Source organism: Telmatherina bonti (genome assembly GCF_933228915.1).
Source record: "Telmatherina bonti genome assembly, chromosome: 15".
Classification (NCBI taxonomy): Eukaryota; Metazoa; Chordata; class Actinopteri; order Atheriniformes; family Telmatherinidae; genus Telmatherina; species Telmatherina bonti.
This window is the reverse complement of record NC_136613.1, coordinates 9,062,305-9,079,537: the sequence shown is the minus strand read 5'-3', so window position 1 is coordinate 9,079,537 and position 17,233 is coordinate 9,062,305. Positions and strand designations below refer to the sequence as shown.

The 17,233-nt window shown below is 35.2% G+C and overlaps 2 protein-coding genes across 2 annotated transcripts in view; both read left to right on the top strand.

The window, feature by feature from the left end:
• Positions 1-943, top strand: LOC306766537 (olfactory receptor 10T2-like; the record flags this gene model as incomplete). The annotated part of the gene is given in 2 exon segments (XM_079254317.1): positions 1-843; positions 845-943. Coding segments are annotated over 2 exon segments (942 nt in total).
• Positions 944-14,892: 13,949 nt separating this feature from the next.
• itgav (integrin, alpha V) overlaps positions 14,893-17,233 on the top strand; it is a 55,847-nt gene continuing 53,506 nt past the window's right edge. The window contains exon 1 of the mRNA XM_079254557.1: positions 14,893-15,369. Within this exon, the coding sequence (XP_079110683.1) occupies positions 15,206-15,369 (164 nt within the window). The 5' untranslated portion in view covers positions 14,893-15,205. The remainder of the gene's footprint in view (positions 15,370-17,233) is intronic.

Here is a 17,233-nt window from a genome sequence, read left to right as displayed (position 1 = left end):
ATGAAAAACAGCAGCAGTCTCCATCCTGCCTTCCATTTGGCTTTATTTATTGATTTAGGTCCAATCCGATATCTTTTCTTCACTTTGTGTCTGCTCATCTACATGCTTATTACCTGTGCTAACGTTGTCATTATTCTAACCATCTCCCTGGACAGATCTCTGCACCAGCCCATGTACATCTTTATCTGCTGCCTGTCCTTAAACTCTCTGTACGGCTCGGCCGGCTTCTTCCCCAGGTTTCTCTTTGACATTCTGTCTGACACTCATTATGTCTCACGTTCCTCTTGTTTCATCCAGATATTTGTTTTGTACATGTACGCAATATGTGAAATGACCATTCTCAGCATCATGGCCTATGACCGGTTTGTGGCTATATGTCAGCCTTTACGTTATCATAGTATAATGACGTTCAAGATGGTGCTGCGGCTCATCTTTTTGGCCGAACTCTACCCTGTATTTATATGTGGCGTCTGCCTTTCACTCACTATCCGCCTGCCTCTGTGTGGGAACACGCTGAACAGGCTTTTCTGCACCAACTGGCCTGTGGTTCAGCTCTCCTGCGTGGACACAACAGTCAACAACATAGCAGGTCTTATTGCCACAGTGACAGCCATCTTTATGCCCCTGTTGTTTGTCCTGTACACCTACCTGCGTATTCTGCTTGTCTCCAGGAGACGCTCATCTGACTTCAAGGGGAAGGCGCTGCAAACCTGCCTGCCGCACATGGTGACTTTTGTTAATTATTCTTTATCTTTTGTGGGGGAGCTTTTGCTGAATCGTTTGAAAGACGATGAAATTAATCCCTTTGTTGTTGTTGTTTTGTCTCTGGAGTTTTTGATGACCCCCCCCCATCATTAATCCTTTAGTTTATGGGCTGAACTTGCCTCAAATCAAACGACGGATTTTTGGATTTCTTGGATTGATGAGCAAAGCTCAAAAGTAGGCGATACATAAACGTGCAGAACGAAACAAAACATGCAGAAGGAGAAGTTTAGAATCATTTAAGTATCTTATGTTTAGTTAAATTGTCTCAAGAATTAAAAGTACTTGAGTACATGTGTGTGCTGTTTTTTTTTTTTTATTGATGTCAGCATCAGTAATATATAAATATATATATATGCTCAAAGCTTTATAGGTAATCATGTTTTGCACATTTCTTCAAGGTTTTGGTGTTAGCTTCTTTAATCTGATTTTTAACGGCAGTATGCAGGTTTTGTTTCGCTTTCAGGAAGAATTCACTTCATTCTGCTTTAGTTTAGTTTGTGTACAAATAATAAAATAGGCACTGAAGAAATATTGTTTTCAGAATTTCAGCCAGATAAGGAAGCAGCTTCTCTTAAATCTTAAAGCTTCTTGCTTTTCTGACATGAAACATCACTCCACAGAGACTGCCACCTTTTATTTTCTAGAAAATTTAAAACATCTACTTGACATGGGCGGCTTTGTGGGCGCTGTGTTCCTTGACTTGAAACGTGCTTTTGACACCATCAATCACAATGTGCTCCTTGCTAAACTAACACAATTTAATTTTTCTAACAGTGCTCTCTGCTGGATTAAATCATATCTGTCGGACCGGCAACAAGCTGTACAAATAGAACATTTCCAATCTACTTTTCTACCTTGTTCTGCTGGAGTCCCACAAGGCTCAATACTAGGACCAATCTTATTCAGTTTATATGTCAATAACTTACCCAATGTATGTAAAACTGTGAAAATCCAATTATATGCGGATGACACAGTATTATATGTTCATGCAAAAACCAAAAGTGAAGCCGCTGCAATACTCTCTGGTGCTATGGTGCCAGTATCTCACTGGCTCCATGACACTTGTCTACATCTTAATACAAAAAAAAACAGTTTGTATGTTTTTTTCCCGGCAGCCAGCAGAGGCCGAACAACCATTTGTGTTAGTCAGTGGAGAGAGACTGGATGTGGTGGAACAATTTAAATATCTTGGAGTAGTTTTTTATTCTAATCTAAATTTTAAGCAACATGTGAAAAAAGTATTGCATGTGATTAAATTTAATCTGTCAAACTTCAAGCATATAAGACCCTTTCTGACCACAGAATCAGCTAAGGCTTATATGCACGCCATGATATTTAGTCATATCACCTACTGTTATACCACTTGGTCTCACACTTCAGAGGCCATTTTGAAGCCACTAAAGTCCCTCTTTAAGAGAACACTGAAAACTCTGGACAAAAAGCCATTACACTACCATTATTGTAACATTCTAAGTAAGTATAATATTTTGGATTTCGAAAGTTATCAAATTTTTATGGATGCTTGCCTTATTTTTAAAGTTGTAAATGGACTTGCTCCTCCTCCCTTAATGGATTTTATAGGTAAAAAACCTAGTGATCGGCCAAATACCAGAGCATCGACCAGAGGAGACTGTAACGTACAGCGACGTAGGACAAAATTTGGTCAAATGGTGGGGTCAATCAGAGGCTCACAAACCTGGAACACACTGCCAGCCCATGTCAGGAACTGTGGCACGTATTCAGCCTTTAAAACAGCTCTGAAACACTGGCTGAAAACCAACCAAGCATGCTCACACTAGGTTTTTTTTTTTTTTTTTTTTTTTGTTTTTTTTTTTTTTTTTCTTGGGGCCTCTTAAACTCTGTGAGATTTGTTTATTGTTGTCTATTGTTATGATGTAATGTCTGTATTGTTTTTTTGTTTTCTTGTGTTGGGACTACGTGTTATCTGTCCTTTCCTGCCTTAGGACTACGGATGTAAATTAGCTTTGTGCTAACTCCGGCATATTTACATTGAAGCTTTTGCCGATGTGTTGATGAATATGCATTGTCCTAATTTAAATAAATAAATAAATGATAATTGTCAGAAATTTGTCATAATTGTCAATTGCCAGCTGTGAAATAAATATCTAAAATAATCTTGTCTTTGGCGGCAAAACCAGCTTTTAATTTCCAGTTAAATAGTTATGTCCCAGTATATTTATATCAGCAGCATAATAATAGTATGCAATAGATGTTTAGTTTTCAGTGCTTTGCTCTTTACACATCATTTATCTGTTGGCAGACACATTTTTTCTTGGTTTTTTTTTTCTAAAAAAAAAAAAAAGATAAGTCATAACTGCTTTATGAAATGTAATTAATTAAGAGAAATAAAAGTAATTTTGCTCTAAATACTCCTCAGTCAGTGTCAAATGATTCCACACATCCACACAATTAAAGTATATTCAGCTTTTTTTATTTATTTAAATCTTTTTTTATTTATTTAAATATCTAATTTTTTTTTTTTTTTACGGGGCAGAACATCAACATCATATTTCTATTCACAATGTGGGACAGAAAACAATGTAATGACAGGGAAAGGAGGTGGGAGACAAAAAAAGAAAACATTATGAGATAAATCATTAGAAACATAACAAGGTTCAGCAACGTTATGTGTCCAAAGAGCGAGGCCAGCTTCCTGCCTGAACCACCGGCTAATTCAGTCTGTGGATTTTTTTTCTTCCCTCACCATCCAGATGCCTTTGTGGTGGGAATAAACAGGCTTTTATGTTCTACTTGTCCTGTAGTTCAGCTCTCCTGCGCTGACACTGAGCAGCATAGAAGGTCACGTTCTCACCGCAACAAGCAGCTACTCGTGGATTCTGCTTGTCTCCAGGAGAAGGTCGTCTGTTTCTACAGTTTTGTCGCTGATACATCATGAAACAAGATCCTGTGTGGTGATAAGGATAGTAATGGAGAAACAATTACTAAACTTATTTCTAGACAAGGCAAGGCAAGTTTATGAGCACCTTTCATGTACAAAACAACTCAAAGTGCTTTACGTGAAACATTTAAAACATAAAAGAAAATACAAATAACAAGATCACAATTAAATCATAAATTATATTAAAACAATTTAAAGCACAGCTACACTGTTTCTATTTTCAACAGCATTGAAATTTTACGCTTCTGTGTCAATTTTTCTTTTTGTTTCCACCAGCAACAGCTGGCAAGTAAGAATTATAGTTAAAATCAACATTAAAGTTAATGAAGTAACCTTGAAACTTTTTGTTTTTAAGCTCATGGAATCTCAGTTTACCTTTCTTTTTAAATATATACATATATCTTTCTAATAAAAAAAAGAAAGATCTCTTTGAACGCAACACCAGCTTGTTTTATTTTTGCTTTTTAATTTGTAAAGCTCTTTGTGCTACTTTTGTATGAAAAGTGCTATATAAATAAACTTTGATTGACTTTGATTGATTGTGATGAACCCTGTCTTTGTCAAACTGCATATTTTTGCTCTGATCATTGATGCTAATCCTCTTAGAGTTTCAGAGAAACATGTTGTGTGTTTGTAAATCATATGACATAAATACGAGTCTAATTAAATTAACTGCAGATTAAAGTTGAGGTCCAGGAGTTCCACCCTTTACTCAGTTGATAAGCAGCTAAATTAATCATTTAAATCATGTTTTCATTAAATTTCACAGAAAAATATTGTTAAAATACTGATAATCTAGCAGCGCAATGACACACATGATGTTGCAAGGCAAGTTTATCTGTATACTGTAACACGTTTCATGTACAAGACAGTTCAAAGTGCTTTGCATAAAACATTAAAAGCATTGCAGATGGTGTAAAGAAACATAAAAGGCAAAAAAAAAGCAAATATCACAATAAAATAATAAATTAAAATAAGATCAGTTAAAAGTTACCATCCAATAATATATTATAGCTGAATAAATATTTAAATACTTTATATATAATAAGCTCATGCTTCCCACTCGTTTTGAACATTTCAGCATGCGGTAAATCAGCAGTGAGGGTCCCAGATTTGAGTATGAAGGGTCTTGTTTTCTGGATACATTTAGATATTACAAATATATTTCAGCTCAGAATGTCTCTTATAATTATGGACAATCAAAACTTGATAGTTTACATCGTAGACAACAGTTCAGTTCTTAACAGCTCCCCTCATCAGCAAGGACCAATAAAACAGCTTTCTTGTGCTCCCATCTAGTGGTTTACTTTTCTTCCTGCACTTTGCAAAGACTTACTTAATAGATACAATTAATGACTAATTCAGGGGTGTCCAGCTCTGGTCATCAACAACCATTCCTGCAGGTAAATGTGTCCCTGCTCAAATACACCTGATGCAAATGAATGAGTCACTGTGCTGAAGTTCATGGTCTGTTAGATCCATTTCACTGTCACACTAAAAAGGCCAGAGAAAACGGTTTCTCTGTGTTTTTCTCTTTGTTTTAGACAAGAATAAACAGAATGAATGCTTTTTGGTAAATGGTCGAGATGTTAAAAAGAAGAAGTTAATAATAATGTAACAACTGTGAAATGGTTGAAATTTGAAGCCCCAGTGTTATAACACACACTTAGTTTGGGTTTTACATACCCAAACCAGTTGTTAGAGATCCAGGTAGGTTTATTTACACAATCTTTTATAGAATTTCATCAAAGTCACCGCAAATTTACCTCTACCAAGAGGTAGACCAGGACCTCAAAAGGTTATTTTAAGCCATGTGTTGCAGCAGGAATATATTTTTTAAAAAATCGCTGGATAGTCGAATACTGACTTTGGACACCCCTGGCTTAATTGATTAGCCAATATCAGGATCGCCAAAGTCCAATCCTCAAGATTTACTATCCCTTTTCCAACATACCTGAATCAAATGAGAGATTTGCTACCAGGCCTCTGAATGACATGCAGATGAAAGAATTCGGCCGTTTGAGTCAAGTGTTTTGGAGATTCATCTAAAAGTTTGGGGATTGTAGTTCTTGTGAACTTGTCTAAGTGAAATGAAACCTGTTTTTTAAGTTATTGAACATGGAGGCTTGTAGCTGGTCAGTTCAGGAAAAGGGTCAAAAAAGTGTTTCATGAAGAGTCATTCTGACTGTCCAGAGTTCAGTCCACAAGAACGTCAGTCCAATAAATGTTCCGACTCTGATGGGAGTTTTAAAATGAAAGAAAACAAGGGAAGTGTTCAGGGTTTAAAACCCTCCTGCTGTCCTTTTAGGGTCATTTTGACCCCATATATGAAATCTAGTAAATTGATAACAATTTTTATGCATTAACATAGTCTAAAACCCATTGAGGTTGTTCTGTACCATGGTCCTCATGACACCCCATTCATGTCAGACTAAAGATCTGATGAGGAACTGATAAATAAATAATTACTACATGCTTTCAGTCAGGGCTTAAATGCTTCGATGTGTCCCACATGTACCGCAGTCCTGCAGGTTTTCAACCTGCTTCAACACACCTGGATTAAATGGATTCAACAGTCCATGATGTTCTGCACAATGACTCATTGGCATCAGGTAGGGGTGGGGAACCAAATTGAAAAAAATAAAGAAAAATTGAGATTTTTTTTGTTTCAGAATTTTTTTAAATCGATGTTTTTTTTTAAATGATTTTTTTTTTTCAAATAAATAAAAAAAATCCATGATTAACATTTTTTCATTTTTATTGCTTTTATTGATCTTTTTACTCATCTTGTTTGGCATTATAGCTGTAGAATGATGGTCTGGCTACTGTACACTCTCAAAAATAGAGGTACAAGATAAGGACATTTCTGTACCTATAGGTACATTTTAAAGAAATGTTCTCTCAAAAGTACAATACTGGTCTTTAAGAGACCAGAAGCACACCTTCAGAGTATGAAAAAGGGTTCAAACTGACATAAAGTACAAATTTGTACCATTTCGACCATAAGGGTACCTGCAGCGTTGAAAAATGTAATGTTAATGGCTGTAATGTTACAAACTAGAGCAGAGTTGAGTGATGACAGTAGTACTACTTAACAGTCATTTACTACACCAGACAATGAAGGTCAGATGCTGCAAACTAAGTGTATGGCTGCTCAGTATTTTGAGTTTTTGAAGATTATTTCTAGATTAAAGATAAGATAATATGCTAAATTGCATGGACCAGGCCTAATCCTGTGAAAACATAAAAAAACATAACTTGATAAGGTAAGGTTGAACTTGATAAGGTACAAAAATAGACCAGAACTGAAGGGTACAGAAATGTCTCTCAAAAGAGTACACCCCCAGCGACAAGCATTTGTACCTTTTTAGGTACAAACTGGTACCTCTATTTTTGAGTGTGTATTGTTTTTTCCAAACTGAAATTAAGAAAAATGAAGAGCAAGAAAAGTTTTGTACGTGTTGCAATTTAAATCAAATCAGCCCTAATAATTTCTCAGTTATTTCTAGCTTATAGAAGAATGAAGTTACTTGGGAAATTAGCACTTTTTTTACTTAAGTGTAATGATGATGAATCAAAAATCTGTTTGAATCGAGAATCAATTCTTAATCGAATCGTCACCCAAAAATCAGAATCAAATTGAATCGTGAGTTGTTGTTAGATTACATCCCTTGCATCAGGTGTGTTGGAGCAGAGACACATGGAAAACCCGCAGGGCTTTGGTCCATGTGGGACCCAGTCAAATAGACCTGCTTTAAATAAAAGGTTTTTAAATAAAAGTTTTTGAACAGTCTACAATATTATTTCGACCAATTGAGTTTTTACACATATACACAATGATAAAAAGAGATGAAACAAATTTAAAAATAAAAGTTTGTTTTATGTGCAGGTCTGTTCATGGTACATAAACTACTGTGGAAACATTCCAGATGTGTATAAAAAAGTATACTTATCTAAACTTTGCAACAGCTGTGTGACCTCGGTGTTTGCCTTCACTTACAAATTTAATTTGTATTAACTAAATGAAATTATCAAAAAAGAAAAAGTATAAGTAAATACTTTTTATTTATATAGCACATTTAACCACAGTACATACTGACCAAAGGGCTTTACAGAGTAAAAAATACCATAAAAGAAAGAAAAAGAACAGGCAAACACAACAATTAAAACATAAAACATACTCAACTGAACTCGACTGACAGACATGTAATTAGTGGAGAAGGTGAGAAGGTAAAGGTGAGTTTTTAACTGGGACTGAAATGGAGGAGGAGCATCTCATATTGGTTGGTAACTGGTTTAATGGACGTGGACAGCCACAGCAAAAGCTCTGTCCCCTCTCCTTTTTAACTGTGTCTATGGAACAGAATATATATATATATATATATATATATATATATATATATATATATATATATATATATATATATATATATATATATATATATATATATATACATATATATATATGTGTATATATATGTATATATATGTATATATATGTATATACATATATATTGTATGTATATATACAATATATATATATATATTGATAACATTAGTTGGTCTCTGATGAAACATGTTCGGTTTATTCCCCTTATCCAACATATTTTCTTTCTTTTTTTTAGCAGTGATTAGTTGGACTCCAGCCTGCAGTCTCACCACTAGATGGGAGCAAAGGTGTTAAAATGATGTCTTTGTTACTGTTGCTGCTGGTAGTGGTGGTGGTGTGTTCTCATATACACACATTCCCATTGAAGCTTTCTCCTTAAAATACAAATGTACCAATAATTATTAGCTGTTTGAATGTATGTTTTGTTTTGTTTTTTCTCCCTAACCTTTAGCTTGCATTCTCTCTTACCCAGGTTATAAAAATACATGTGAAACTAAGTGAAAGAACTTGACTCAGCATGACAGTCTGCAGATAAAATACCACTGATAATCCCCACTTCATCCATAAAACACTTTAAGAGTAGCTAACTTCATTCTTGTTGCAGTTTTGTGTATCATTGTTTTAATAAAAACTTTTTAATAAGTAACATTTAACAAATGTTTTTATGCTGATAAATTTAAAGTGTTACATTCCATCAACGTATCTTGTTCCACATTCATGGGTGAGACTGTCCTCATATAATACTGTAATCTGGATTAATTTGCTTCTATTGCCGCCAGGTGGCCAAAAATAATTTTAGCAGATTTGAAGAGAACAAGAGGTTTGCTCCTAACCCTCATTTTAACCATTAAAACTAGCACTTCATCCTTAAACAGACCTTTTAATGTTTGGTCTAACTTGAAGGAAGGCCAGCCGAAATGTCTTCACTTTGCAAAAATGTCCACCACCCACCTCCTCCCACCTAAAACTCAGATTGCTCCACGTAAAAACAGACTCAGAAGAGGGCACAAGCTTTCCACTTCATTAGAACCAGGCCTACATGCATATGTGCTCTACATGGTACGTAATCTGCATAGTTACACAATGTCCATTACACCATCTTTCTCTTACAAACACACACACACACACACACACACACACCATGCTCTCCTCTGCTTCAACACTCTTTTCCCTATAACATGCTCGCTCACATTTAATTATGCATGTACAACAACATCTAATGTTTGTCTTGATACCGTACACCTTCATCAGAGGTCTAAACACTGTATGCATCAAGCTCCCCCCTCTTCCTCATAAACACATTAACCCCCCCGGTGAATCTCACGGGAGTTTTGCCACACATTCTTGAGAGCACACTTCATTGTAGCAGTGATTCAGAGCAGTTCATGGCCAAATAAGACGAAAAGCTTTCAGCTCACAGACATGACTTCTTGTGGGTTTATAGCCAGAAAACCACAGGGGTGGGACGCCATGAGAATGTTACAGGATACTGTTATTGTTGTGAGACAACATGTAATCTGTTTCTGAGCCAGCATTGTGTGTGCTGTCAAACAGACGAACCAAAAACGTTGTAGTTTTGGACTGAAATTAGACTTGAATCTTTTGAATTAATGGATGTAAAAGCTTTTCAGAACAGAACTGTCCCCTGCATGGGCTTGTTTTTCCTACCGTAGGGCTTGTAACTCGGACTGGGTGCGGCTGAAATTCATTTATGACTTAACTGAGTGTGTTTATTTTCCCTGACTGTGGCGTTGATGTGGGCTTTGTAGCAGTCACCTGTCATGACTCAGCCTGTCCCTGATTGGAAAAGAGGTTGTTCAGCCTAACTTTGAGCTTGACCTGGACTTTTTCTTCTCAGTCCAGGACATGTTGTGTTTAGCTTTGAGAAGTTGGCTCATGACTTGTCTGAAATACCTTAAATGGAACATAAACAGGTATCGGCTTGTCTGTGATTGACTTGGGATTCATCGATGATCTTGTTAGTTAGTAAAATAGTTAGATAGATAGATAGATAGATAGATAGATAGATAGATAGATAGATAGACAGACAGACAGACAGACAGATAGATAGATAGATAGATAGATAGATAGATAGATAGATAGATAGATAGATAGATAGATAGATAGATAGATAGATAGATAGATAGATAGATAGATAGATAGATAGATAGACAGATAGATAGATAGATAGACAGATAGATAGATAGATAGATAGATAGATAGATAGTTTATTTATTTTGAACAAATGAAAGAAAATATGAAAAGAAAAATATACGTACATATCTATAAATATGTACATACACACACATATACATACTAATGAAGAAAATAATAATATTCATAATTTTAATATTAATACTAATGACAATAATAATAATTCCTCATTGATTTGACAAGTGAAAAAAATTTGTGAGATAAATGGAGTTCGAAAAAGGAGTGGGAAGAAGTGTACACTTATTTGGTATTCTCACCCCTTTCTACTCATCTTTTATATTCTGTCGCTGCACATCACAACATGCTTATTCAATTTACTGTACATATATACTTGCCACAGAGTTGTGTCCCTAAAATGAAGGACTTCATATGAAAAGCAATAAACTCTCCTGATTAGTGGTTTAGCTTAATAATTGGTAAAAATGTCTCTTTTAGCTTTTCAACAAGTTGTGGTTTGACCTGAACTTTGGACCTCTTGAAGTTGGGTGTAAAACCTGAGATGGACCAGTAGTCTGGACTTCTGTTTCAGGACTGGACTTGGAGCTTGTTTGGATCTGATCTGATTAATTTGTCTCTGATTCAGTTGAAAAACTTCCATGCAGTAATTAAAACATAAATCTGGGGATGGGTGTATCAATACTCTGGAGATTATACTTTGATATGCAGCAGTTCATGCTTTTGTCACAACACGACCAGATTACTGTAAGTCACTTTACATCGGGTTGGGCCAGGGTTCCCTCCAGCGCTTGCAGAATGTGCAGAATGCTGCAGCCTTTTCACAAAAACCAAGCAATGGGAGCACATCACTCCTGTACTGGCCTCCCTTCACTGGCTCCCAGTGACTTTCAGAGTCCAATTTAAGATTTTATTAATTCTTTTTAAATGTTTGAATTTTATGGCCTTGCCTTATTTAACTGAGCTCCTGCTGCCCAATGCTCCATCAAGAGCCCAAAGGTCTGCAGTTTAAGTCTATAGTTTAAAAGCCCATTTCTTCTCCCTAGCATTTAAAACTTAGCTAACAGGATATCTTGGCTATTTTTATTTTTATTTAAATGTTTACTGACTTCATTTTTTCTCTTATTTGGATTTTATTTGTTATTTATAACTGTTTTATTGTGTTTCACTTGTGGTTCTTTTAGTATTTTCTTTTAAACCAAAGATATTTTTATTGATATCTTTAGTATGCATACTTTCAACTTGGTTTTAATTTTATTCAGCACTTTGTTCAACGGAAGTTGCGTCAGATGTGCTACATAAATAAAATTTGATTTGATTTGAATTGAATATCTGCCAGAAAAAATATTGGATTCAATAGTTTTGGGATACTACTCTGTTGATACAAAACATGCAGCTTGTTTTCAATAATAGGCAGAAAAAATTGGGAGCAAAACCCATTAACAGTGTATCTTATTGTGTCACATGATCACGGTGGCGGATGTCATCATTTCATTATGATGCTGCTAGCGATGATGAAGTTCTGTTTTGACATTTTACTGGTTTAATGCAGGTTTTTGCACGTTATGTTTTAAAGTTCAGCATATCACATATTATATTTTTTTCTATTTTATAAATCTGAATCATTCTACATCAGTCTGTGGTTTAATAATTTATTTATTTACCAGATTTATTCTATCTAATTTTTGCCTAATTTACTTACAAGAATAATTTATTATTGTTTTTAAAGCATTTATTTTCAAGTATTGATGTTCATGAGTTCTGTTTATATTCCATATTACCGTTGCAATAAATATATTAGTGCATATTGTATCGTTATGATTTTCCTTTAAGAGGTGAGATGTATTGATAAATGCTAAAGATAAAAAAGTTTAAATCAACTAATGGTATCGTATCACCAGACAAAACTTTGGTATCCCCCATCCCTATATAAATCTGTCTGAAACAGACCGTGTTTTCTGTGAGCCTTTTTCTTTTTCATCCTGGTTTTGAAGAGATTTTCCATCTCTTTAGTTTTAAAGCAGCAACAGAACATCTTCAGATGTAATCTGTAATTTGTAATTCCTAATCAAGTTGATCTATTGAAATGAGGTTATCTACCTCTATTTTTATCTTACTGCTCTTCCACTGCAGAACAAGAAAGAAAAAATGCAAATGCAGGGTGATTTGAGAAATCAGTGACCTTTCAGTTCCACCTGTATGCCATGAAAAAACATCATCGGAAGTGAAATATCTCCATGGACATTGTTTACTGCATACTACACAAAAACCAGTAAAGAGGTTAAGAAAGGGTCATGTATATCTCTTGTCAGCGTTAAAGCTTTTTGTGCTCTTTTACATTCTGCTGATGATCATAAGTTGATGACCCACAATTAACTGTTCCAGCAGGACAGGATGGAGGACATCACAGCAAAAATTCCTTGTTTCCTGGCAACGCCTGTGTGTCCTACAGAGCTGTGTTTCTTCAGTCTGATGCAGTGGAATGAACTTCCTGTTGTACATCAACATCCTTCTGAATGAAGTTAAAACCAGACAAGCTGGAAAAAGACATGAAAACCTTCAGAATAAAACCGTGATCTGAGCTGTTGAATTTAGGCTCTTGATATGAGACACATTTAATGGTTTAAAGTCAGGGGTGGAGGTGTATAATATCTTCCTGTTCCAACAGACCAGCTTTAAATGAATGAATCACTGATAATAATAATAATCTAAATTAGCTGTTGGATCCATTTGATTTTAATCACTTGTGCTGGACCAGGGTTACATGGAAAACCTGCAGGATTCTGGCCCTCAAGGACCAGGGTTCCCCACCCCTCTTTTAAGTAATAACGATATAATGCGGGTAAGAGATCTTTTTTTTTTTTTTTAGGTATGAGTTATTACATAAGGAAGAATTAATAACAATAAAAATCAGTCAATAAAAAAACATGATTGTAAGAGCAACTGCTGTTATTGTAAATAAAAACAGCTAAAAATAGAAATCAGCTTGTTCTGTGTCTGCTTTATATACATGCGCTGTGGGGAAAAAAAAAAATCAAGACAACTTTAATGGATTGCAGAGTGGATGCCAAAAAAATACCATGTAAATGTGTGTTTTAAATCATAAAGTGTGAACTCCATCCAACTATGGACACCTTGCTCCAGTTTGTACCTGTCCTGTATTACATTTTAGTCATGAAGCTTAACATCAGTATATAAACTGTTTTTTTCATATTAACAGCTGTGCTCAGGTTTGGTTTATCCCAGAAACCCTTTAAATTGGCATATAAAGTGGTTGCAACAAGCTAAATGCATTTTTTTGGTCACATTCGAAGCCCTTTTAAAGGCCAATTAGACAGCTGGGAAATGTAACTGTGATATTTACAAATCCAGCTCCAAATAAATTGAGACTCTAAAATGTAACAAAGCAATGATTTGCAGATTCATAAACCAATTTTATTACCCATGGAGAACATTTCAGATGCAGAAACTATGAGAATTTCATCATTTCATGAAAAATATGAGTTCATTTTGTACTTAATGGCAACAACACATTTTTAAAAAGTTTGAGCATGGACAACAAAAGGCTGCAAAAGTAATAAAAAACAATAACTAGAGGATCATTTGACAATTAATTACACTAATTGGCAGCAGGTCAGTTACCATGACTGGTTACAAAAAAAAAGAGAGGTAGATAAGCTATGCAGAGGTTAAACAATCTGTTACAAACTGAATCTAAAGATTGTGGAACGATTTCAGAAAAATGTTCCTCATTGTATAATTACAAAGAATTTTAAGCTGCCCTATATAATATCATCGAAATATTCTGCAAATATGGAGAAATCTCTGTGCGCATGGTACGAGGCTGAATGTCCCAACTGGTTGCTCATGGTCTCAAGGCCCGCAGGTGTCACTGCACTAAAAGGTGTATGATTCTATATGGTATGTCATTGCATTGGCTCAGGAACACTTTCAGAAATCCCTCTGTGAACACAATTTGATATGTAATCCATAAATGGATGTTACGGCACTGTCACACAAAGGTGAAGCCATGATAAACAGTGCTGCCTTTTCTTAACCAAAGCTAATTTAAAATGGATCTTTGATGGTCTGGGATGACAGTAGTGCCCATGATGTGCGATCTTACCCATTTTTTTAGAGCTCCATAAGTGCTGAAACGGTGTCTGCTCCCATCCACACAACTGCTTCATGAACGAAGCCCTAGTGGAATTTGGCAAGGTAATACTAAATTATACTGCATCCATCCCAAATGCATAACTTTCCATTAGGAGTCCTAGTGCGGAAATAGTAAAATGTCTCTATTTTAACACCTGATGTTTGTTTGTTGAGCTTTTATCATTTCTTAAAAATGACCTTTTGGTATAAAATCTATTGTTTAAGTAACCAAATAAAATTAACCACTTTATAAAGGAAATTGCCAGCTAAATGACCAATATCATAATAAAATAAATGAATAAATAATGATAAAAACGTAAAAATCATCCTCCAAGTTGCTGAGTTAACGCAACCCAGTGAGGATGCTATTATTTTGAAAGGAATAAACCGGATGTTGTTTCGCTGGCTTTCGCTTGTAAATTAGCCTGACTTTAGCTTGTTGAGACAAGCCCCACAGACACACTTGCCTCATACAGCCGCGGCCTCTCTCCAAGCTTGTTCCGTGATTTTTTTTTATTTAGATATTATCGGCTTAAACAAGCGGACGAAAAGCCCCAGAGAAGCAGACTGGATTTGGGCTCTTGCTGGGAGTTTAACGGTCGCTGAAAGTCTTCTCACTTAATTACGACTCGCTCCTTTCACGGTTTGCGTGGGAGAACTGTGTTTGGAGAACTGATTTTAGTCTGTTTTCAAGTGAAACTGTGAGTTTAATCCGTAGGAGGTCCGGCTAACTAAAACAGAAACTGTCAGCATCTCCCTGGTCGGTGTTTATCTCGGTGAAAGCTCGGAGGTCTCCAGCCAGAGCCATGGCAGGAGGTCGGACAGCTGCCGGGCTGCTCGTCCTGCTGGCTTTGCACTTCCATCGCTGTCGCTCTTTCAACCTGGATGAAAACCAACCCTTCGTTTACTCCGGACCCGAGAGAAGCTACTTCGGGTTCTCGGTGGATTTCTTTAAACAAGACAACACAAGGTAAGATAAATAACATGAAATATTCACAGTGATTATGATGATGATTAATGATGATGATGATGTGAGAAGATGAACAAAGCAAATCATCTCCCATTCATTTACTCAGTTTGTTTAAGACGTTTATAAAAGCATTGTGCTTTAGCTTGTATAAATATTTACATGCCCATGCTAATACTGTATTTTATTTATTTATTTATTTATTTATTGCATAATTATATTTTCTGACAGTTTATTCCTTTTTAAAATGAAGTAATTTCCCTTTAAAACGAGTACAGCTACACGAAACCGTGAATGCAACCTGTCCTTGTCTGGCTATCTCTTCAGATTACAGCACTTTCTGGCTGTGTCAGTCCATCCAAAACAACATGTTACGAGGCCCAAAATCGATTTATTATCTGAAAAAGGGATAAAGAACAGAGAAAATATTAAAGTTTTCCTACAAATTTATCATAAGTAATTTTCTTCTGTTTGTTATAAATGCAATAAACTAGTAAACTATATATAATAAAACCAGAAGTAGCCTGAGGAATGAAACGCTGCACATTCCTGCTGTTTTTGCACAAGTCCTAACAACTTTTTCCACATTCACCATGAAGTAATGCAAGATCCCACATAGCCTAATGTAATATGAATGAACTTTTCAGTAATAAGGATTTAGTACTTTTCAAGTTTTAATAGTCAGAAATGTCCCTAATATTAATTTTAGGCTAACTTTTTTTTTAAGGTTTTAGACTTACTGGCATATATTTTAATCTCTTATTTCGTAAAATATGTTGTATAAGTTGTGTAGATTTAGATTTTTAATAGTAAAGGTGCTGTTATGCTTTCTAAATTTTAAAACTTGCAATGTCCATCTTTGGGCAGCAACTGCAATGATTTGCACCGCTCATCAAAACTGCAGTAAAAAAATAAACAGACAAAGCAAAGACTGGGTAAAGAAGTGGAAGGAGCCAACATGACACCACCCCTGCTTTGCTGACAAGTTGTTAAACCTCAACTTCTGCAGCTGCTTTGTTTCTTAGCAACCAGAAGTAACCATATGTGGGCATGGAGGTTAGGCTGGAAACTGATATATAAAAATCTGTATAAACTTTCCTCTGTGTTTAATTCTGGAATTATTCTCAATAATCTAGTTAACTAACAACATTATTTATTTAGTTTTTATTTTTTCCCCCTTTTTATTCTACTTTTCATCTTTTAATAATACACCCTTTTTCCCTTCCTCAACATTTTCTTTTCTTTTTTTAAATATATATGTATAAAAAAACACTTTGTCCATAGTTAAGATGATGAGTTCAAGGTTAAACTAATCTTTACAGCAGCAACAACCACTTGCTGCCTTTAGCATAACGCCCTTGCATTTGATATAGGAAGGAGCTTTTTCTAGAAACTATTTCTATTACCATATCTTTTATACAATCTATGCTTTTTTATATTTTTATAACATATATTTAGTCTCGAAGTATTGCCTGTGCTTCTATATATTTCCTTAAACCTGTAAACATGATAGAAAACTCAACTTAAAGCAATTTAAAGAAGCCTGGGGTAATGTTTAGTTTCTTATTTATTGACATTAAGGGGTTTTTAAGGTCACTGTGTACACTGCTTGGGGTTTAATACTGTATCGAGCCTTTGGAACATCTTTATAAGTTTCTGCAGTTTTCTTGCTCAAACTTCCTGCTGTGTTTATAGAGGATCTGTTGGAAAAGATAGCAAAACACTGACTCTTAACATCCATTTACATACAGTTCCTGTTGTAGGTTCTTCAAGAGCTTGTTTTGTTTTGTTTCAGTGTCAAGTCAAGTATTTGACTTATCCAGTATAATTACAAATTCCAATTCTTTATTGTCAAAACATGACCCTG